The sequence below is a fragment of the Myotis daubentonii genome, chromosome 10 (assembly GCF_963259705.1).
Source record: "Myotis daubentonii chromosome 10, mMyoDau2.1, whole genome shotgun sequence".
Taxonomy (NCBI): Eukaryota; Metazoa; Chordata; class Mammalia; order Chiroptera; family Vespertilionidae; genus Myotis; species Myotis daubentonii.
In genome coordinates this window covers 80037896-80061632 of record NC_081849.1, presented here as the reverse complement: position 1 = coordinate 80061632, position 23737 = coordinate 80037896, and the positions used below count along the sequence as shown (strand labels likewise).

At 45.2% G+C, this 23737-nt stretch overlaps 1 protein-coding gene across 5 annotated transcripts in view; it reads left to right on the top strand.

Annotated features, from left to right (window-relative positions):
- Positions 1 to 23737, top strand: part of DPY19L1 (dpy-19 like C-mannosyltransferase 1) — a 61406-nt gene that overhangs the window by 26145 nt on the left and 11524 nt on the right. For 2 of the 5 annotated variants that reach the window (XM_059655836.1, XM_059655840.1), the window contains exons 8-18: positions 3104 to 3195; positions 4408 to 4507; positions 5960 to 6037; positions 6531 to 6617; positions 8674 to 8733; positions 9260 to 9340; positions 14441 to 14542; positions 16122 to 16193; positions 18010 to 18059; positions 21339 to 21363; positions 23274 to 23393. In XM_059655836.1, coding sequence (XP_059511819.1) covers positions 3104 to 3195; positions 4408 to 4507; positions 5960 to 6037; positions 6531 to 6617; positions 8674 to 8733; positions 9260 to 9340; positions 14441 to 14542; positions 16122 to 16193; positions 18010 to 18059; positions 21339 to 21363; positions 23274 to 23393 — 867 coding nt within the window. The remainder of the gene's footprint in view (positions 1 to 3103; positions 3196 to 4407; positions 4508 to 5959; positions 6038 to 6530; positions 6618 to 8673; positions 8734 to 9259; positions 9341 to 14440; positions 14543 to 16121; positions 16194 to 18009; positions 18060 to 21338; positions 21364 to 23273; positions 23394 to 23737) is intronic. The other 3 variants (XM_059655837.1, XM_059655838.1, XM_059655839.1) reach the window with 3 other exon arrangements.

Below are 23737 nucleotides of genomic sequence, written 5' to 3'. Positions count from 1 at the left end.
TAGCATTTATTGTAAGTTAGCTTTTCGTCATCATGGCAGCTTTTATGTGGTACATCTCTTAGTGGTGAAGAAATCATGGTTCTCTATCGATGCTTTATATAACTTCAAACTGAAAGCTCACGGTATAGCTGTTACCGACATAGCCAGCCGTGGACATAGCCAGCCGTGGGGATAACTTATGGAGCTATATCACACACTTCTGTTTTAATGTATTTATCATAAGCTTTGATAGACTTCAAGTATCCTTCGTATTTTATTTTAGTTATAAATTTTCACATGCCCAAGGGCTTTCTTAGGAGACAGCTTTGTAGAAAGCATGGACTCTGGATCCTGCCCACTGGTGTTCGGATCCTGGCTCTGCCATTTGGTGACTGTGGCCTGGACAAGTCATTTCCTCTCACTTGCCTGCGTTTCCTCTTTGTACCTGGGCGTAATGGTGTTCCCCATTCATGGGATTATCAGGGGCATTAAATGAATTCATATGTGTACAGTGCCTACGACCATCTTTGACACATAGGTAGCTGCTCTATAATTGTTAGTCTATATTATTATTAGTAACTTAGTTTAGATTAAAGTGTAACGTAAATTCAGGGTACCAGTGAAATCCTTTCACTAACTCAGAGTGTAACTGAATTCCTAGTAATGTACCTCTGACCAGTTCTCTTTCATGTTAAGTAAGTTTTGTGTTGAGGAAGGAGAGAGGTCAGCTTGCTTTTAGAGTTTATACACTAGTGGCTGCCGTCTTTGAAAATGCATGTTCGAAAGCTCAACCAGGAGTCACTCTGAACTTCACAGTGCAGTCAAGGTTGAACTTGTAAAATATTGAGTGGGTTACTAATGGATATTGAATTAACGCATGGTTAGTATTTAGAATCACAGAGATTTAAGGCTGGAGTGATCTTATGGGGTAGAGCATTTGACTGATGATTACAATGCAAACATCCATTAATTGGTTTGGTCTGCGTTTTGAGCAAAAAACAGGAATTGTTTGGTTCTTTTTGACGGTGGATGCTGCTCAGTGTCATAGGATGGGCCATGGACCATAAAGCACAGCTTCTGTGCGAATGACCAGGAAACAGGAAGCGACTGCCCGCCACGGGAGCACTGAGAGTTCACGTAGACACTGCAGGCAGGGATCACGGAAACCCATACAATTCTATTAACAGTGTCACCCAAGAGATTCAATAAAATGGGAACATGTGAAACCAAGTTTTGAAGAGTGCTGCCTGTCAGGCTGCAGGGCCTGCTGGTCACCTCAGTGCTAGGGGTTAATTCCGGACCTTCTGTTCTTCATATAATTTTGATACTCACGGACCATGAGCATCATTCCTTAGAGGTCTTTCTGGTTTTGAACGATGCAATCCAGACTGTTCAGTTCTTCATTCAGGTGGATAGATTTTTCATTTTTCAGCTACTTGCTATATTTATTTAGCTATGCTTAGCTATCACTTTCTACTTAGGAAAAGGTGACTCAATGTGATTAGAATTGTGGTTTTACTAAAATGGTCAAGGAAATCATTGTACTCACACCAGTAAGTGTAGCTTAGAGTAGGAAAGGACCATTTTGAGTAATGACATATATTAAAATTGAGAGCGTACATTGAAGTTTTGGGTAAAATAATGGTGAGAACTCAAGGAACTGAGGACTATTTTATTATAATTTTATTTTTCACGTTGTGAGATTTCTCAGACCCTTTTTTTTTTCTGACTTCTGAATACGTTGCCTAAAGCATAGGATTGCTGTACGGGGAGGGGTGTCAACTCCAGCCGTGCCTGTCCCTGCAGTTAGTGAACTTCCCACAGGGTCACGTGCTCTGCCCCCTGGGATTGCTGGGGGCTTGCGAATCGGTACCCTTCTTTTTTAGCAGAGCTATTTTAATCATGGAAGCGAGTGGTTTATGTGCCAGAGAATAGCTGTGCATTATTACTGGCTTTTAAGTTCTGTTTCCATTATTTAGTTTGCTTTGAACTTGAGTCTAAGATAGTATATGACATACTTTTAAAAATAATCTTTCTCTCAGATGGTTTTTACAAGGGAAAATTTTTGCCTACAGAAAAGAACTATAAAATGTATAATGTGAAAGGATTAACCCAATTATTTAAAACAGAAATTTAAGTCCAAAACATGAAAACTCAGTAAAGGATCATTGCTGAGAGTAATGATCGATAATATTGAAGTTATACATTTCATAATAAAATTATGCAGATGACTTCTAGGTTTTTCCAGTGTTGATCCTGTCCCTGTTGAGAGCTATTGCTAAGATGCAAGCTCCCACCTGCTTTAGATGCTTCCTCATGTGCGATACGCTTATGCGGCATGCTTGACCCTTAGCATGATGCGATTGAACAGCATTGAGATCAGTGTGTAAAAAAAGTAAATATTTTTGCCCAATTTTGACTGTTAGGAATTTATTACATGTGAAATAGGTTTGTTTTGTTTTTTTCGTGATGAGATTTAAAAACTTACTCTCAATCATGACGGATGTTGTTTTATATAAACCATGTTCACAGATGTAAAGATATGCACACATGAAAAGGACAATCTTTTAAACCAAAGTAATTCAAAGTATATAAAGGGATTGCTTTAGAGGCATTTCTAATTACCTTTTTCGTTACCTGTAACATTTTTCTGACCTGCATTAGTTTCTTAAATACTTTTAACTGAACTGAGATGAAAATATTAATGTAAATGTACCTATTTCTGATTACTTACTGACATAGTTATTTATATAAGATTTGGAAAGAAATTCTCAGAACACTTTGAAAATAGTCTCATAGCCCTTAGAATATTCTTGTGTGGCAGATAAGCAGTAAATGGTAACATTCCGATGTCCATTAAATGGAAGCACTGAGAGGTGAGGTGTTCAGCTCTTTGTTGCTGACACTTCACGGTGTTAATATTTCAGGGTCTGTGCTGTGTGTCTCCCGCTCGCTAGCATTTCCCACTTCCCCGCGTTGCTGCTGCTGGAGGCTTGGTAGCATGTCTGACCGCACACTATTTAAATGACGGGGGACAAACCTCTCTGTGCGTAGAAACAGCCGCTTTCACCCGCTCTGTCTCCGCAAGGGCAGCCAGCGCGCCTCACGCTGTGATTCTCTCTAGTGCACCCGCGTGATGTGGACGCCGCCGCTCCGCGAGAGCTTCTCCTACCCGTTCCTCGTGCTCCAGATGCTGCTCGTGACTCACATTCTCAGGTAACTGACTTTGTTGCTTCTGCATTGAGTAGCTGCAGCTAGAATTTTTAATCTTTCATAATAAAAACAACAATATAATAACATAACTAAGAGGATGCCGATGCTAGGTGGAGTTCAAAGGTAGTGGGAAAATGCTTTCATCTTCTGACTATTCTCTACAAGACAGAAGAGCCACATGTCACCTTGTGACCTGCTACACCCAGACATGAGTGAACACAGAAACGCAAACCAGTTTCATGGAATGGAACCCTTGTTATGTAGGACGCAATCACATCTATTCTTTTCCCTCTACTCCATTATTGCTGGTTCTTACCTAATAAGTCAATTTGGTAATCAGGAGTGGTCACCTGGATCCTTTAGTGCTTGTTTGGGGGCAGGCTGGAAAGAAAGAGTTGGACAGCAGAGCACAGAGGGGGGTCCTCTGGGGAAGGGGTGCTTGGGGCATAAGAAAGATGGGCAGGGCACCTCCTGTCCTAAGGGTTCCTCACCCTGTTAGGGGCACACCTTGTGGCCCGAGGATGCTAACATGGACACTTCGCTTTGTGAGGATGTTAGGTGTGTTGGAGCTTTGCATTGGCTCACCGTTTCAGGAGGAAAGAAGTTCTTAAAACTAACATACAAGATAAAAACACCTCACGCTCCTAAAAGTCCCAAATTACAAGTAGGGCCGACATGAGGCGTGGACAGGTGGCTTCTGAGCGACCCCGCCTTTGGGTCCTCCTCTCCTGTCTGTGTCCTACCTGAGCAGGGCCTGCTTTTCTCCCACGTCCTCCCCAGTGCCTCCCCCTCCCCACCGCCAGCTGCTCAGCCTGAGCCCCTGCAGGACTTGCCTGCGGACTCCGAGCACTGAACATGCCGTGCTGCTCCTGCGCTCTTTCAGGCCCTCGTCTCGGCCTCTCCGAACGGGTCTCCTGAGGGCATGACACGTGTTTGATGAAGAGTTTGCCAAACACAGTTAGAAAAAGTTCCGTGGCTATGCCGACCCAGCTGCCTCCCGCTCCGGCCGGCTTTGCTTTTATAGTAATAATGGGTATTTACTTCTCAAAGAAGGTGGTTGTGATTGAGTGTCAGGAGGCATAATTTCTAACCCATTGGCTCACTTTGCCCACTTGATGCCAGAACCAGATCGTGTTTAGAGATTCTAATTTGCCGCAGTTGGGAGCCACGCTTGGACGCTTGTTAAGCTCACTGATCCTTATTCATCCTCTCAAGGGCCACGAAACTCTACCGAGGAAGCTTGATTGCTCTGTGCATCTCCAACGTGTTCTTCATGCTCCCGTGGCAGTTCGCTCAGTTCGTACTTCTGACTCAGGTCAGTGCTCAGTTCTCTAAACTGACCTAAGTGTGGTGCGTTTAATCATGCGCACTCGTTTGTATACAATTGTAGAACTGAGACGTTATAGGAGTCTAAGTCTAGGATGTTTTTTGTTAATCCTTTTAAACCAAGTTCAGAGTAGGGGAATACGTAAGATTTGCAATAATGGGTGTTAATTATTTATCTACTAGTGGAATGCATTGATTGAACTCACATTTGTAGGAATGCCTATCAGTGTTATTATTTGTTAGTGTTTAAAAGAGGACAGGGGCTCTAACTTTAGGTATTTCTCTTAGGTGAATGCATTTCTTTATGAATAGCTGTGCATTCTTACACCTGGGGTAGATACACATAGGATAACATAGGACGGGTAGCTGAACAGTTTGTACTTTATGAAACTCCCCTTCAACCTGTGATCTGTGTATCATCTGTCTTTCCATGCCCTCGCCTCCCTTCCCCTTCAAACAGGGGTCTGTAGAACAGGGTCAGGCTCGCTTGTAGAGCGGGTCCCCCACCCACCCACCCCCTCTTCTCCACTGTCACTGGCTCATGTGAGTCACTCAGACAGCACAGTGTTCCAGGGGACAAACCTGGTGAAGGGAACCTTGGTTTTCTTGCTAATAGGCAATTTGTTGTAGATTCTTTGGAGATAAACCACTTGATGAATGGAGCTTACGTCATGTGTTTAAGTGTTCGGCTGTTTGCAGTCTTTTACCCTGTTTGCCTAGTGGGAGGACATGGAACCCCATTCTCCACAAAGGATGGTGGAGAGGCATCATTTGAATAATATCTGTACTTTCCTGGAGGTGCACTTTCCCACTCCATCAGTTCCTCGAAATACCCCGGTATCTCAGAGTTCTTGGTAACTACATACAGTCTTCCTCAAACCTATAAAGGGAGTTAAAATACCTTTGTAGTGAAAGTACTTCTTATTTGAAATGTGATAACTAACACTTGAATATTTATGAAAAGGAACATTTATAGAGATACTTGTAAAGCATGACTAACAAGCAGAACTTAATGTGTTATACACACATGCATTACATAATTATTTCTTGAGTTTAATGTAACTTCTTTAATTATGTACTAATCATAGTGTTTTAATTAAATTTTAATATTTTTTTGATTGGGCAAGGCACTTTGTAATTTTACCTGTTGACAATAGAGTAACTCTGACATCAGAGTATTGTTTTGGTTAACCCACAGAGTAGATAATTTAAATGGTTGAGAAAGCTGTGTATGGAAAAGAAAAATCAACCAATGTTTGCTATGTTAATATCTTCACCATATTCAATAATAAATAGATAGGTAAGAGGGAAAGTAAAGAATTTGCTTTCAAAATAAATAAAAATCAATTTGAAACGACAATAAAAATGATTTTTTTTATTCTTACAGCTATTCATTGTATATATAATTTTTATTTTTAACTTAATTTTTATTCAATTTCAGATTGCATCATTATTCACAGTATATGTTGTGGGATACATTGATATATGCAAATTACGGAAGATCATTTATATACATATGGTAATGGTTTTTAAATTTGTTTTTTCCCCCTTGAGTTTGACCTCAAAACAAACTCCTAATTAGTATTTGATTTGTTTATGTTAAAACTGGTCGTTCCATGATTCCATAACTAAAACAAGTGTCCTTCAGAAACGGTGACATAATTAAACCTGTTTTAAATAGGCCACCCAGCAGTTTTAAGTTAGGTCATATTTTCTGATTTGAGGCTGTGCCTGACTTGCATGTTATCTGTAAAAGGGATAATTCATGAAAGAGAAACACAGAATGCTCATTATCCCGGGGCCTTCTGTTGAAATGATGAGGAGTGTGCATTTGCTGAGCTCTGCCTGTCTGGTGACCTTCCCCGTTTTGAAGTATGGCATAGGGCCTGGGCTGTGTTCCCTTTTGAGCAGTTTGAATTTTGTCTGTCGTGGGCATGTGCAATTTCCAGGATAATAATAAAACTTTATTTTGTTTTATGTGCATTAATTATATTTTTCTTGGATTTTTCCAGATTTCTCTTGCACTTTGTTTTGTTTTGATGTTTGGAAACTCAATGTTATTAACTTCTTATTATGCTTCCTCTTTGGTGATTATTTGGGTAAGTGTTCTTTAAGTGCATGGCTGTTTTGAAATTCATGGTTTACCCATTTCTTTATCACCGGCTTGGGATTTGTGAGGGATTTTCTGTGAGAAGCATCTCAGGGAGGCACCTGTATGCATAGAACACCCGTGTATTCCCTTTCAGGACAGGAGAGAAGCACAGCAGAGGTTGCTATTGGAAAGCATGGCACTTGCCCATTGTCTAATGTGCCCTTTCTCTTTCCTCATCTCTTCTGTCACCTAAGCGTTGGTCCCAGGGTGAATTTCTTCTTTATCCTGTCGGCCTCTCCCCTTTTTGGTTTTTATCCGATTCCTGCTTCCCGCTCTGACCCCCTTTCCTGCCCGGGCTTCTCCCAGCAGTCTCTCCTCCTTGTTCCACGGGATCAGAGGCTCGATGCCTTGGGTGTTAGGGTTTTCCCCGTGTTTATTTGCATGAAATAGTCAGGTAGTTTAAATCAGTGGTAATTCAGTTAGAGTTGCTAGATCACCACAGGGTTAGATGATCAGGACACTATGGTCCCTACCATGTGTTTATGTTTTGATCTCTAACCATATTTTTGCCAAGTTTGAAGTAGAATTGGAGCAGACAGGGAAAGGCACCTACCTCCCCTGCCACTTTGGTCAGATGGCTTTCTAAATATAAATTTTCCTGAATGCGAGGACTTCAGAGGTGGTTATGCCTTTTTTTTTTTTTTATCAATGGGTTTTCCCCATACAGAGTTTTATAACCCTAAGAAGGAAGAAATTGTTCCTCTGTTTAGTCGAGGTAGGTTTCTGGAAGACCAGCACGTATTGTCCTGTCTTAAATGAAACGTGTTCTACTTCTGGAGTAATCATTTAAGGTGCAGGGCATTTTGGCTTTCTTGATTTCTAGGACCCATTAGCGAATTGGAACCTCCTATTTCTTTGTCCCATTTTACAAGAAACATTTATTTAAGATCTTATTTCCCAAGGTCTGCTTCTGTCCAGTCTGGACCAACACCCTTTCAGGTTGTGTGACCTGAGTATACGTAGTCACAGAAAGTAGCAGTTAGCATGAGGTGATGCTGTGTTTCCAACAAGGACAAAAAACCTCATTAACTGAGTTGTTGTGCTGAGATTAATGATAGTTCTTATAGTTAGTGAATGTGTTTGTAATTGGGAAATGTGAAAATGTGCTCAGTTCTCTATTTTACATGTGTGCATGGGCAAGTCCTGCTGTCACTCAGGCTAAAGTACATGACTCTTGGCACTTGTGCCCAGGGAAGCAGTTGAACGGAAGATGCATGCCAGCCACATCTCACCTAAGCACATTGCAGGGAGCTTCTCTTCGTTCAGTTGAGCACTGCAGTGTGTTGGGTCTCCTACTGGGTGCTCGACATTGAGGGGTGTCATAGGTATGAATGATGCGTATTTATGTATAGATGTTTCACATTTTTGTTGTATAAAAACACATAATGCTAACAGTTACAGAATATAGCATGTTTTTGCATATTTAACCATAAACAAACATTTGCCTATTTTTATTTATAGTTATCACTTTGAAACGTGAATCTTAACACATTTTGTGTTTGCAGATACTCTGAAACTTCTGAAAAGATTTAATTTGGGTTCATGTGTTTATGTTTTGATCTCTAACCATATTTTTGCCAAGTTTGAAGTAGATTTGGATCACGATAGGGTATTATATTTTTGGAGTCTATCATGTACTTGGACGTGTTTATCCTAAGAGTTAATAATATTTAACTTAATATTTTATCTATTTATTATGACTGTAAGGCATCTGTCTGAAATTCTGAATTTGTTTTATACTTCTTGATTCTTAGGTGAGTCAGAGATATAAAATCACTCATAAAAATTAATACATGGTGATTCTTTACAAAGTCGCTAACTGACCTAATCTACTTTGGCTAAAATGGGCTAGTTCTTGAAGTCAGTGAGCTCGTGGTGATGTTATGTGGAACATTGACAGTGTGCTGGATTTTAGAGTCTTGCGAGTCTTATTATTTAGAAGTGTTTCCTGGCACTTGGATTTATAAGTATTAACTGTATGCTATCTTATTTTCCCCATGTAGGGTGTGCTGGCAATGAAACCACATTTTCTCAAAATAAATGTATCTGAACTTAGTTTATGGGTAAGAATCAATCTATTTCAATACATATATTTTCCCTCTCTAAAATATGCCATAGGTTTTATGTTTTACTTTTAACGAAATGATCTATGCAATCCAGGCAATCTAACAGTTTTATTTCACATTAGGGCTCAATTTCAGGTACCAAATTGCCCTCTCATGACCCAATTTAAGGTTAATATTTGATAGGTAGTTAAAGAATTCCAGTTTTATGTATTGTCCATGTTTTTTCCTAAGGTGTGGTGCATGTGTAAGTAACTGTTAGTAGAGGGGACTTTAACTACAATTGCTGTGTAAATCTTCTGGATAGTATGTTACTTTTTATAATAAGTTATATGTCTATATTTTTAGTGCTAGCCCCTGGATTTTAGAGGAACATTAATTTAATGTGCATTTTTTTAAACATTCTCTCTTGGATGCAGTTATTTATTTAGCATGTGATAAAAGCACTTTTTCTTCCCGGGCTGTCTCTGAAATGGCTATGCAAAGCATCAGCTAGTCTTTGTTTTGTTGTGCTTTTCTTTTGAAGGTCATCCAAGGATGTTTTTGGTTATTTGGAACTGTCATACTCAAGTATTTGACATCTAAAATCTTTGGCATTGCAGATGATGTAAGTGCATTTTCGCTTAAACTTGAAACACTTGAAAAGAATCTAACAGGCTAAAAACAAGTTACTTGGGTTATTAAAATGCCACTATTTAAACCAGATTCCAAGATGAAGTCTATTCATCTTTATTTTATCTATTTATAGTAGAAGGTAAATATGACTATGTGTAGTCTGTATTCTTTACAATTAATTTCTCAATAGAATTGTTATATTGGTCTTTCCATATCACAAAGATTATATTTTTTTAAATTTATCTTTATTGTTGAGAATATTGCAGATGCCCCCATCTCCCCCTCTATTAACCCCCTCCTCCCATCTCCCACCCAGATGATAAGATGTTAAGGTGAGCAAGCTCAGAGACCTAAGCTCGTGTTCTGAGGGCTGAGAGTCCTGGTTTCTCCCTGTCTCTCTGTCACCCCCTCTTGTCACAATAAAGATGCTGTCTTCACCTGTTGGTCATATTATATAGTCTTTTCTTTCTTCCCCTCGGTTTTCTGGTCAGTTCTTGTGAAAAGTTTATTTATGAGCCTTTATATGTAATTGATTCCAAGTTAGTTTTATTAACTGAGTTTTGTTCTGTTTTGGTCTGGGTTTTTGGGTGGGAGGGAAAATAAAAGGAGAATTTTGCATTATAACATGAATTAAGGACCCTTCGTAGCATAATTTTGCTTTGGCTGTTTTACTGTGCTATTTAGTTAGCATGCTAATTAAATTTAAAAAGAATAAACACAAGAACCAACATGGAAAGAGTAAAAGTAAACCACATGTTTTCTGTAATTTATTTTACTAGCAATGGGCTGTCCTTTGTCCCACGCTAGCGGCTTGACGCCATGGTTCGGGAACTGGGCTCTGTGGACGCGTCCCTGGGGCCCATCACTTTTTGGTCCCCTTGCCCGCCCCCTTTCACCGGGCAGTTTAGCTTTCATCTCCTGTACGTTGCACATGGATGCAGGTTCCTATGAACAAGGGAAGTTTCTGCTGAAAAAGATTGAAAACAATTAGGCTACTAATGGGTGGTCTAGAACCTCTGGAAAGATTTCTAAAAGTATAACCCTGTAGTCTAAATGTGTTCACACATTCAGTGTGTACCTGCTGTGTGGCTGGCAGGAGAGTGCACTCTAGAGACACAAAACTGATAAGACATGGAATGGTGGGAGAGAGGAGCAAGTCCATGCGGCTACGACACAGTGTGGCTGCAGGAGTAGTGCCCGCTGTGGGAGACACAGTGTGGACGCAGGAGTAGTGCCCGCTGCAGGGAGACACAGTGTGGCTGCAGGAGTAGTGCCTGTGCAGGGAGACACAGTGTGGCTGCAGGAGTAGTGCCCGCTGCGGGAGACACAGTGTGGCTGCAGGAGTAGTGCCTGTGCAGGGAGACACAGTGTGGCTGCAGGAGTAGTGCCCGCTGTGGGAGACACAGTGTGGATGCAGGAGTAGTGCCCGCTGCAGAAGACACAGTGTGGCCGTGTGGCTGCACCAGCACTGAGGCACAGGGAGTCAGGGAGGCTCCTAGCAGCCAGCTGGGAGGTGGGAACAGGTGATTGAGTCACCAGGATGTGGACAGTGAGCAGGGAGAAAAGTGAGAGAGCCCAAGTCCTAGGTTTGTGGAATGTGTCGCCTCACTGGGGAAGACAGACGAGTTAGGTGTTGATTCAGGCTGAAGTTTTGCATATATGTGAAGTGGGCTTTTCTGTTTTATTTAAATTCCTATTTGGATTTGGATGATGTTATGTATTCATATTTTCAAGCACCACCTGTTTGGCTTTATTGTGTTTCCCTTTGTCACCAGTTCTGCCATCCTCCTCCTCGCTGCTGTGGGCTTGTTCTGTAGCCTTTTCTGATGCTTGAGGGAAAGTGTGTCGCTCCTTTGTTTTCAACCTCTCTTATTTTCAAATAAATACATTAAAGCTATAAATTTCCATACAAGCAGGACTTTTTGTGTGTCTCTTACAATGAACTATTCTATGATTCTCTTTTTAACCTTGAGGTTAAGTTTTATGTTATTTAATTTCTAGCCAAAAGGATTTTTAAAGCCCTTTATAGTTATCATTTTCCAATTTTACTGTTTTTGTGATTAAAAACATACAATTAGTACTATATGACTGAAATTTATTGCAGCATAGCATGTGAACTTTTTTGAAAACATTTTACTTTTGTTTAAGGATAACACATATTCTCTCTTTGTGAAGTTTGCATTTTATGTTTGTGTGCTTATTAATAGTAGTATTCAGATTTTATATTAACACTAGAGGCCCGGTGCACAAAAATTTGTGCACTTGGGGGAAAAAGGGGGTCCCTCAGCCCGGCCTGGGACCCCTCGGGATATAACGACCTGCTGGCTTAGGCCTGCTCCCAGGTGGCAGAGGGCAGGCCCAATCCCTAGGTGCAGCCCCTGGTTGGGCTCAGAGCAGGGCCGATTGGGGAGTTGGGGCACCGCCCCCTGTCATGCACAGAGCAGGGCGATCGGGAGGTTGTGATGCCACCCTCAGTCACGCTCAGGGTAGGGCCGATTGGGGGGGTTGGGGCGCCGCACCCTGTCACACACAGAGCAGGGCCGATCAGGGGGTTGGGGAGCTCACCCTATCAGGCACAGAGCAGGGCTGATCAGGGGGTTGGGGCACCTTCCCCTGTCACGAACAGAGCAGGGTGGATAGGGAGGTTGTGGCCCCGTCCCCTGTCACACACAGAGCCGCAGGGCGATCAGGGGGTTTGGGTGCTGCCCCCTGTCACGCTGATCCCGGTGCCGGGAGGCCTCACGGCTCCACTGATCCCGGTGCTGGGAGGCATATTACCCTTTTACTATATAGGGTAGAGGCCTGGTGCACGGGTGGGTGCCGGCTGGTTTGCCCTGAAGGGTGTCCTGGATCAGGGTGGGAGTCCCTACTGGGGTGCCTGGCCAGCCTGGGTGAGGGGATGATGGCTGTTTGCAGCTGGTCACACATCCTTCAGGGTGGGGGTCCCCACTGGGGTGCCTGGCCAGCCTGGGTAAGGGGATGATGGCTGTTTGCAGCTGGTCACACACCCTTCAGGGTGGGGGTCCCCACTGGGGTGCCTGGCCAGTCTGGGTGAGGGGCTGAGGGCTGTTTTCAGGCTGGGGGTGACGGAAGCTCCCAACCGCTCCTTTTTTTCTTTTTTTTTTCTTTTTATTCTGGGCCAGCTTTAGCTTTGAGGCTTGGCTCCAGCTCTTAGGCCTCCGCTGCTGAAAGTAGGTTTCTGGCCTTTGCTTACAATGTGCGATCCTGCTGGCTGAAGCCCAGCGGACTAAAGCAGGTTTCTGGGGTTTTGTTTAGCTTCTATATTTGGTACATAGTTGATTAGAGTTGCAGCTCAGAGGCCTGCAGCGGCAGGCGGGGAACGTTGGAGTCCTCCATCACTGAAGCAAGCAAGCCTCATGTTAATTTCAAGCTGCCTGGCTGCCGGCCGCCATCTTGGCTGGCAGTTAATTTGCATATTGCCCTGATTAGCCAGTGGGAAGGGTAGTGGTCGTATGCTAATTACCATGTTTCTCTTTTATTAGATAGGATTTGTCTGCCTTTTCTATTTTAGACGTAAATATTTAACATCTCTATTGAACACTGTCCGCTTACCTATTTCCTCTACAGTTTTTAGGTTGTTTTCTTTTAAATATATTTTTATTGATGTCAGAGAGGAAGGGAGAGGGAGAGAGAGAGAGAAACATCAATGGTGAGAAAGCGTTATTGATTGGCTGCCTCCTGCAGGACCCCTACTGGGGATCAAGCCTGCAACCTGGGGCGCATATGCCCTGACCGGGCATCGAACTGTGACCTCCTGATTCATAGATTGATGATCAACTCTTGAGCCACACTAGCCAGGTGGTTGTTTTATACAAATTGAATCTGTGAAGTTAAATGTAAATATGCTCATGATTGGTATGATTGTGCTTTGCTATTCATTCTGTCAGTGTATGATACTAGCCGTCCTCTTCCATATCATCTTGCTTGAATTCAGTTTTGTGAGACATCATAGTCGCTGACCTAGGCGTCTTTGGTTCAGTCTCTGGTGTGTCTTGTTCTCTTCTATTTTCAGCCTTCCTGCAGACGTTGGTTTGAAGTATGTCTTGCAGAGACAATATAATATTGGATTATTTTCCCCTTAAACCCAATTTGAGCAGCTGTTCTTTAATTAGTGAAGTAAGCTCTTTATATGGCAGACAATTATCATTACAGTTGGGCCTATTTCTTGCATTTTATTTGAGATTTCCCAACTATTTTTCTTACTCTTTAGATTTTCTCTCCTTTTCATTGGACACAGTTTTCTTAGGCTGTGTTAGGTGCTATTTGTTCTCCTATTGATTTCTTAAAGCCATTGGCACACATTTCTTCTCCAGCAAAAGAGTGCTTTGAAATTGTTGAGCATGCCCCCACCACCCTTCAGTTCCTCCTCACCCTGACCCCCTGTCATCTGGATACCCCTGGGATTTTAGTTAGGCTTTGTTTTAGATGTCATTTCCCCCCTTTTCTTCATTATCCCTTTTTAAGACAATAAGGAATTGGAAGTTTGGCAAATGTCTCATTTAAGTGACAACAATCTACCTTTCTCACATGGCTTTGTGGGGAGATGAGGTGAGGTGAGCAAGAGCACTTGGTAGCATAAAGGTTACACAGATGTCCGAAAGGTGCATCTGTTCCCAGCCTGCCCGTCTCCTGCTTCTTGCAGAAAGTCTCCAGTCCCTTTTCAGAAACCTGAGTTGATGTGTCCTTTCCTTTACTGTGTCGCACGCTGTCCTTTGATGGGTGACAGAGTGTCTGTGGGTCACCAGGCCCCCGTCCCGTGGGCTCGGCAGAGGCAGTGGTGTGCAGTATAGGGCACCAGGGTTTGTTCACTGAGCAGGGAAAACCCGGGGTAAAGGCTTTGTTTGCTGATGATTGACTGTGGAAGCCAGGGTGCTGGTGGAGCTCCCTTGTCAGTGAAAGAAGGAACTGGGAGGTTGGAGGCATAGTGCTTTGTTGTTTAACAAAAGCTCACTGTATGGGAACAGGAAGCTCTATCATGTAGTGAAAACTACTTCTAGGTACTTTTAAGAATAAAATGAATTATTACAATCAATGGCCTAATCTCATGGTACCTCGTTTTATTCCTTACTAGGCTCATATTGGCAACTTACTAACATCAAAATTCTTCAGCTACAAGGATTTCGATACTTTACTGTATACATGTGCAGCGGAGTTTGACTTCATGGAGAAGGAGGTAAGACAGGGTTTATAGTCTTCCCTTTGGGTTGTGTTTCACTTTCAGAAAGGGTGTTCCTGTGATTTAGACTCTGCCCCCTGTGCTGTCATCTGGGTTGGAAGGAAAAGGAAAACCTGGCAGCTTAGAGGTACGGTCACTGGACTCTGGTCCTCTCTCACTTAACAGTGCAGAAGCCTGCACTCAGGCGGCGGCCTGAGGAGTAAACACAGGCCTTCCTTCCAGCGGCTCTTCCAGGCAAAGCACTCGCCAGCGAGCTCAGGCTCCTACGCTGCACTGCACTCGCTTTGCGGTGTGTGTGTGAGTGAATGATCGCGTTGCTTTGAAATACGATTTATCCAAGTTCTCATTCCACGTCAGTTTTCTGTCAAACCTGTACTCCGATGTTTAGAAGGAAACCAGAGAGTGGTGTAGTGGAGTGAGAGACAAGCTGCAGTGTCGCCTAATGTTCCCGAACAGATGACTCCCTTCTTGGTACCATAGCTACTGGGCATGAGCAGCCTGCTGCAGAGAGACAACGTGCACAGCAAAGCCCTTTGCTATCTTAATGGTATTTTATAGAAAATAGAATTGGCAGTACTTTGTGAGCTGGTTTGGTTCAACAAACATACATATATTTGTGTCTCATTATACCACCCAGGTGGCCCTGATTTATGATATTTTATTATCTACGAAATGTGTTCCTTTTTTTAAATAGTATAGAATGTCTTGTGAGGGAAAGTGTTGGTGACAAGCAAATCAATTGCGATTTAGAAATTTCAGGTTCAGGATTGTTTAAGACTGTGACCTCAAATTATTCAACGGTGCATAGGATTGCAATGTGCCAGGCTTTGTTAGTGAAGTTTTTTCAGTAGTTTTTAAAATCTGTTACAAAGGAAATGCCAAAATGTTTTATTCTTTTTGTAAATATTGATCAGTGTGTGTGTGTTTGTGTATGTGTGTGTGTGAGAGAGAGACAGAGAGAGATGGGATCATGGTTAAGGTTTGATTTCTTAAAATATATTTTTGTCAATTTCAGAAAGAGGAAGGGAGAGGGAGAGAGATAGAAACATCAATGATGAGAGAGAATCATTGATCGGTTGCCTCCTGCACACCCCCTACTGGGGATCAAGCCTAAAACCTGGACCTGTGCCCCAACCTGGAATCGAACTCTGACCTCCAGGTTCATACATAGGTCCATGCTCAACCACTGAGCCACGCCAGCCGGGCCTGGCTAAGGTTCCCCCACAAAATGCACAGGGAAAGCCCAGGCCGTTTGAAGGGGTTGTGCTGACTGCAGGTGAACGTTAGGCGGCCCTGTAGTTAGGGCAGTTGGTGCAGCGGGTGAACAGTCATCTCTCATCACATTTTACACTTTCACATGTGAGGACAGGATCTGTTAGTGTTTTCAATTCAACACTTTGGGGAAATTTGTTTCTATGGAAACGCATCTTCATTTGTATAAGGGGAGTCTGTGGTTAGCTTGGGCCCTGGCTGGGTGCATGCTCGTGTTTCCCTTCACTTTGTTCATTGTTTGAAATGAAATTTTGTCTATTCAAAATAACACCTTCTTCTAACAAAGCCTCCCTGTGAATTTTAGACTCCACTGAGGTATACGAAGACACTGCTGCTTCCAGTGGTCCTGGTGGTGTTTGCTGCGATCGTCAGAAAGGTATGTCCGTCACTAGGAGCTCTTTCTCACTGTAAAGCCTTTTCCAGTTCCTACCAGGAGGTGAGTGTGCTGGGCTATGTGTTAATCCAGCACAACAGTTACTAATAGCCTTGGACCAACACTTATAACCCTTAAAACATCCCTCTGTCTGCCAGCTGGAAATAGACCTGGGGAAAGGGTGGCTCAGGCTTGATAATCATGTGTTTGAAAGACAAGATCAAAGAGACCTTATTGACCCAGATACAATGGTTTCTGCCAGTGTAAATTATTGCTGACTTGCTTTAACTCTTATGTAGTAGCTCCCTAAAATCTTTAACACATGCCTTTGTAAGCCATCTGCGCAGTGTTCACTAACTCCTGGATTGGATTTATTATTAATCAAAAGGAAAAATAGAATATTACCAATATATTATTAAACTCAATAAAATGGTTAGACTCCCAACTTGGCTTTGATATTGAAACTCTAAGCCCAGATACAGATCAGGGCAGGGAAGTTGCAGTCTTTAGCAAAGAGCGGTTGTGATGGTCTCTCTTTTTTCTTTAAGAGTTGGTGGAGGTAACCGTAGGCATTTTAGGAGAATGAATTGAGATTAATCTGTAATAGAATAATAGGTGATAGATTCTGATCTGTAGCTAGTGGTGTCTGTTTTAACACTATGTTGCATATTTGTAGAATATTCTGCACTATACTTGTCGATCACATTATGTACTGTACTTACCCCAAACATATCACGTGCGTTATTTCAGCTGGGTAATTGACAGCCCCGTGGGGTACGCAGACATTATTGTCCCCATTTGGACAGATGTGGAATCGGAAGGTGGGAGAGGTTGCTCCCAGCCTCACCTCATGTCCACGGGAAAGCTAGGGGCAGCAGGGATGGGACCGCGCACCTTCCTCCCCAGCTGCGTGTGCAGGACCCCGCTTGGAGCCTCAGCCCAGTCCACATCCAATCAGTTCACGGCCAGTCAGTGCTGCTGTCTGCCAGGCTCTGCTTCCTTCGCCTTCTGCGCACTTTATGTGGGTCCGCACCCAGAAGGAAGTAAAAAATACTAGATGTCGGCAGCCCAGGAGGCAGGGAGAGACACCATGTGGGTGGCTGCAGGTGATGAAGCCAGGTTGGGCTAAGGAGGTGGGGATGTTTGATTGAAGAAGGAAGATTCCACTGGAAAAAGGATCAGTATTTCACATATTTAAAAGCCTGCCACTTGGAAATAAGATTACATTCATTTGGCTCCTTAGAATTATGGCCAATTCCAGGAGGCAGGACCTTGGACCAGATTGATCCAAAGTGATTAGGAAAGTGCTGTAGATTCAGGCAGCAGCCGGCGGCTCTTCAAGAGCTGGGTGAACCCCAGTTAGCAGTGGCATAGAGGACATGGTGCCGGGGATGGCGTTTCAGGCCGCACGGCCGCCCAGTGACTGCTCAGTATGAAAAGGCAATTCTCAGTCACGTGTGTCTGTGTGAAGGGGAGGCCTGGGGGGTAGAAGCCACTGGGTGTGGATTGGGAGCCAGAGGGCCGGTTTGAAGGCCCAGCAAAAGGCTCCACCACCTTCCAGGAGGTCGCTTCATCCATCCGAGTGAGCTGGTTGCTCGTTTACAGAATGAGGACAGTGAAATCTGCCCGTCCAGGTTGACGGGTATTGATATGCTCAAGAACTCTAAAGATGCAAGATTGCGTAGTCATAATGATTACTTTCTGAGTTTTCTCTTCATACTTTTATTTAAGTAAAAGTTTGAAAGTTCAGAAGACACTTTAGTTAAAATTCTGCTTTTCCCCAAACAGCTATTCTAAAGTGTTTAAAATCTTTTTGCAGATCATTAGTGACATGTGGGGTGTCTTAACTAAACCACAGACACATCTAAGGTAAATATTCTATTAATAATGTTGCTACTTCCTCCACTTATTATAAAGTAGATATTTACAGTGTGTTAACTGCATAGTTCCGTGTTGTATACCCGATATTTGCTAATTGTCGTTTCCCTGGTTGTCATCCCTTCTTTGTTTTTCTCGTTATTTCTTACCTGTGCAGAGCCCAGCACACCCCTGTCCACACTCCAGGCCCCGCCCGATCGAGCCCAGGCCGACACGACCTGCACATGGTCTGTGCCTGAGGGACACAGTGTTGTGTTTTGGTTTAGCAGGGAAACTATGATTCTGTCGATGGTTTCAGGACCAGAGAAGAGCAGGGAAATATAAAACTGGATCCATACCGCACTTTCTATGCAAAATAAATTTCGAATGGAACAAAGATTCGGGGGGAAAAAATGAAACTTCAAAATGAACCGAGAGATTACATTTCTAATTTTAGGATTAGAGAGGCCTTGTTAAGTCTGACATAAAAACCTGTAAGCTAGAGGAAAAGATGACAAGGTTGTCCAGATACATACTTGGGTTTGGTAAGATATTATAAGCATTGTTCAAAGAAAAAGACGAGTTGGGGGAAGTGTTTGTAATATAAGAACATGGGACTAAGGGCCATCCTATCTAATAAAAGCCCAGCGACCAAACGGCAGAACGACTGGTCGACCAGGCGCTGTGACGCACACTGACCACCGGGGGGCAGACGCTCAATGCAGGAGCTGCCCCTTGGTGGTCAGTGCGCTCCCACAGTGGGAGTGCCGCTCGACTGACCGGGATGAGCAGTGCTCCCACAGTGGGCAATCCCCACAGGCCACAGCCCCTACCAGTGCACACATGCCGTGCACAGGGCCTCTAGTCTTAGATAAAGAATTTCAATAAATAAGAAAAATGATAAAAACCCATTACTAGCAATTGAGAGAAGAACGAATTCTCCTTTCCCTTTCTGCCCCTGAACAGGCAAGTGGTGCCCTGCCTCTGTGGTTTGGCAGTGGTCCTGCCCGGCCCATACCTGCCCCTCCCCTGGCCCCATAGCCTGGCTCTTTTGTATGGCCAAAGCCTTTAATCCTTACATAATGTCACCTCCTCAGGAAGCTCTCCCTGACCATCATTCCTGAGTAGCTTCCTGTCTCTTGCTTGTTATTCTTCACATCACCCCTTTCTGATTCTCTCAGCGTGCATCACCATTTGTGCTTAAATACTGTGCCTCTGGAAGTTCGATGGCACAGGGAGAGGTACGGTGGGGCTGTGCTTCAGCCAGCACTTCTCTCCATGCCAGCGCGTCCTCTCCGTGCTCACAGCAACGCAGAGATAATGCACAGAGATGCGCGTGGTGGGGGTGTTCGGTGAACCGTGGGAACAACCCCAGTGTCCACAAGTAAGGGATTGGCTTAATTAGGACCCAGTCATAGATGGGTGCTGGCTGTCTTCATGGACATATTTCCATCACACGTCATTGAATACAAAGTTACAAAACCGTAGATAGGATGGTTCCACTTTTGTTTAAAATAGGAAGATTGTGTACACTTATTTGTGCATAGGAAGGATCTGGAAGGATGACACTAATGACTGAGAGCATGGACTGGAGGACGGAGTAAAGGAAGTTTCAATTCGACTTCCACACTTTTCCGGAGTTTTGGGGCGGGGACAGAGATGGTGAAGTTTATGTGTTTGTGTTTTCTTTTATAACGAACACACACAGTCTTATTCTCTCACCTGCGAGTTTCTACCAACCAGAGAGAAATGGTTGCACGTACCCCGAACAGTCCTCGTTCTCATTCAGAAACGGCTGTGGCTGTGGCCGTGGCCGTGGCCGTGTTTATTCCTGGAGCCTTTGGTGGGGGTGGGGGGGTAGGGTGGGGCGGGATAGGGGTGGGAGGGCAGGGCAGGGAAGGCTTCTGGTATAAATGCCAACATTTCTCTCCATTGGAGACGGAGTTTTTCCCAAAGAGCTTGAAGGTTTGTACAGATGACAAGACACGAAGCCACAGCTGTGAGGCAGCTCTGGAGGAGAAGGGCGGGCCTGTCCAGACGCAGAGCGGCCCTGGGAGAACCGCTGGCTGCGGAAGTAACTGCAGAGCCCACGGGGCTAGCGGGGTCACCGGAGTAGGGCAGGGCTTTGAGGTCTGGTTCCCTGACACTTGATTGCGCGTGAGTGCCCGAGTCGGACGCCAGTGTAGAAGGGGAGCGGGCGGGAGAGACGAGTGAATATGGGATGTGAGTACCGGATCCCCTTCCTTTGCTTTCCCTCTCCTTCTCCTTTTGTGTAAGCTGCATGGGGGCAAAGGGCATTTCCCACCTTGTTCCCCGCGCCACGTCCAGTGTCATCCGTGCTCGGTGACATGGAGCGTGTGGACGGATTTGCACCCTGTCCTCCTGAGGGGTTCGTTTCGTAGGGGAGAGATGATAGTCAATAAGCCCATGACAGTGTGTCTTGTATGAGGCGGTAAAACAGGGAGATGATGTGGGAGTGATCGAGGAGGGGGACTGAATGGGGGGGCAGGGCGCCTCTAGGGTGGCAGCACCAGCATGAGTTGTGTAACTAGAGGTTGGTGATCAAGAGGGGCTGTGACCCAAGGATGAGGAGTGGGGCCCAGCTTAGGAAGGCGGTGGGCAGCGTGTTAGGGATTTGAGTTTCTTCGTTACCGGAGGACCCAGTGGAGGGTTTGGGCAGGGTGTGGCGTGCCCGGATTCCCATGTTCAAGGTTGCTCTCGGGACTGTGAAGGCATCTGTAGGGCGGGGCGCGGGGTGGGGTCGGAGGTGGATGTGCGAGCTTTCATGCACACATCCTCCTCGGGAAGTTCAAGCTGTCAAAGCTAAAGATGGCATTTTGAGGCTGTTTGTATTCCAGAGATGCTGCTGAAAAAATCTTCTATGTGGCTTCCTAAATGGTCTCCGTAGCAGCTACAGTTCAGGGGGAGCTGAGGGAGCATGGGGGAGGGAGGCAGGGTTTGGCACCGAAGGCCTCGGAGCTCCTCTCAGTCCGCACTGCTGGGACGGCTGCAGTGAGGGCTGGCTCCCCACGTGTTCCGTCGGCCTGATAAAAGTCCATGGCATCAAGTCTACGGCACGAGCAGCATTGCCATTTCTTTCCCAAGAAACTGTCTTAAAGGGCTGCAGCCCCGGCTTGGGTTTATCACTGTTAGTTATTTTGCTTTACATAGATGCGCCCTGAGGGACTATTATAGGAGCTGTAAAACTCACATTTGTAAGATAAAGATGCAAACAATTGAAGGAAGTGCTCCCACCGTGATTTAATAGTAGTGTTTCTTTTCCCATTGCAGAAACCACCAGTGTGAGCATGGAGAGGTAAAGACTTAATGTTTGTATATATTTGGACTTTTTTCCTAGTCCCACCTTCTGAGTTTATTAGTAATGTCACTACTCATCTGTAGACGAGGCCTGCACGTGTTTGCTGAGAATGCGACAAGCGGGACTGGTCACTGTTAAGTAGGAAACTCACTTGGTCCCCCGTGGGATCCCCACGGTGGTGGCAGTTCATTTCTGGAACCATTCAGAGGCACGCGGATTGGGATTGCTTTCCCCTTGGCTCACCTTGCCCGGGCTTCGGAGATGTGACTGCTGCTACTCCCAGCTCCTGGTGATTCAGCCTGGGTTTTCCCCCTTCTTACTCTTCTTTTTAAATTGAGATATAATTGACATATAACATTACTAGGGGCCCGGTGCACGAAATTCGTGCACTGGGTGTGTGTGGGGAGGGGAGTGTCCCTCAGCCCAGCCTGCCCCCTCTCACATACTGGGAGCCCTCAGGCGTTGACCCCCATCACCCTCCAATCGCAGGATCGGCCCCTTGCCCACGCCTGACACCTCCGCCAGAGTCATAGACCCCCATCACCCTCCAATTGCAGGATCAGCCCCTTGCCCAGGCCTGACGCCTCCGCCAGAGGTGTCAGGCTTGGACAGGGGACCCCCATCTCCCCCTGATCACTGGCTCTGGCCCCCGCCCAGGCCTGAGGCCTCTGGCCCAGGAATCATGCCTGGGCAGGGGACCTCCATCTCCCTCTGATCGCTTGCTCCACCCCCCGCCCAAGCCTGACGCCTCTGACCCAGGCTTCAGGCCTGGGGAAGGGGACCATCATATCCCCCCAACCCCCGGCTCCGCCCCCCACCCAGGCCTGATGCCTCGGCCAGAGGAGTTGACCCTCATCACCCTCCGATCACCAATCACCGGATCGGCCCCTTGACCAGGCCTGAGGCCTCTGGCCTAGGTGTCCGGCCCGGGCAGTGGGGACCCGCAGCTGCAGTGGCCCCGCGATCGTGGGCTCCGCTTTAGGCCCAGGCAAGGGACCCCTAGCTCCCGGGACTGCCAGCTTCGACCGTGCCCAGCTCCCATCGCTGGCTCCACCCCTACTTCCTGCTATCACTGGCCAGGGCGGCAAAGGCACCTGATTCTCCGATCATGGCTGGGGGGCAGGGCAAAGGCGGCCCCAGGGCCGCCTTTGCCCTGCCCCCCAGCTCTTAGCTCCCCCCTGGGTTTCCGATCACTGTCAGTGGCAGGGGGCTTCTTCCTGCTTTCCCTTTCGCCTCCCTGCATTGTGCCTGCATATGCAAATTAACCGCCATCTTGTTGGCAGTTAACTGCCAATCATAGTTGGCAGTTAACTGCCAATCATAGTTGGCAGTTAATTTGCATATAGCCCTGATTAGCCAATGAAAAGAGTATCGTCGTACGCCAATTACCGTTTTTCTCTTTTATTAGATAGGATATTATAGTTTGAGCTACAACACATGATTCGAATGTACATACATTGAGAAATGATCACAATATGTCTAGTTAACTTCTGCCACCCCACTCAGTTACAAGAATTACCCTTTTTTCCTTCTGATGAGGCCTCACGACCTGCTCTCTGAGCACAAGCCTGGCGCCTGCAGCTAGTGATGCTGCAGTGCACGGTCCCACCTGGTTCTGATGGCTCGGCCAGGGCAGAGCGCTGGGAGCTTGAACCGCAGCTGTTTCTGGTTGCCGCTCCCGCCGGGACCTGGTAGCGAGAGGTAGATTCAGAAATGTGCCTCAGTGACGGAATTTGAGCCCTCAGACAGAGGGGAGAAGTTGGACAGTGAATGTGAAGGCTTGTTTATTTCAGAAATGAAAGTGTTGTTACTAAGAAGCAGTACCCTTTTCTGTGTGTCCACCGTTTTGACGCTATAGCCTCAAACGTCACAGACAGTAGGAGTGAACCGGTCTCCTTTCCTTCCAGCTGGTGTACCATGCACTGCAGCTGGTCGCGTACACAGCCCTCGGTATTTTAATCATGAGACTGAAACTCTTCCTGACACCACACATGTGTGTCATGGCTTCCCTAATCTGCTCGAGACAGGTAAGGTCGTGGCTCCTTGGCGTTGTAGCCGCTGTGATAACTTCACAGCCTTTGTTGTTGAGGGTCCCTAAGACAATATTGAATTACCCAGAGTTCTGAAATGATTATCATTGAAGCTCTTCATGGTTTTGTACTGATTATTCCAAAAAGCCAAAGCTGATCATGTTCTGTCTCCTAACTTCTAGAATAGTCCTTGACAAACAACAGCAGTGCAGTGAATTCAGGAATGGTTACTACAGATGTTGATGGGAAGCAGAGCTTAATTGTAGAGATAATTTGTTTGCTTTGACATTCATATCATAAAGTATTGTAACAATTGATTTTATTTGAGACGTACTTTCAAG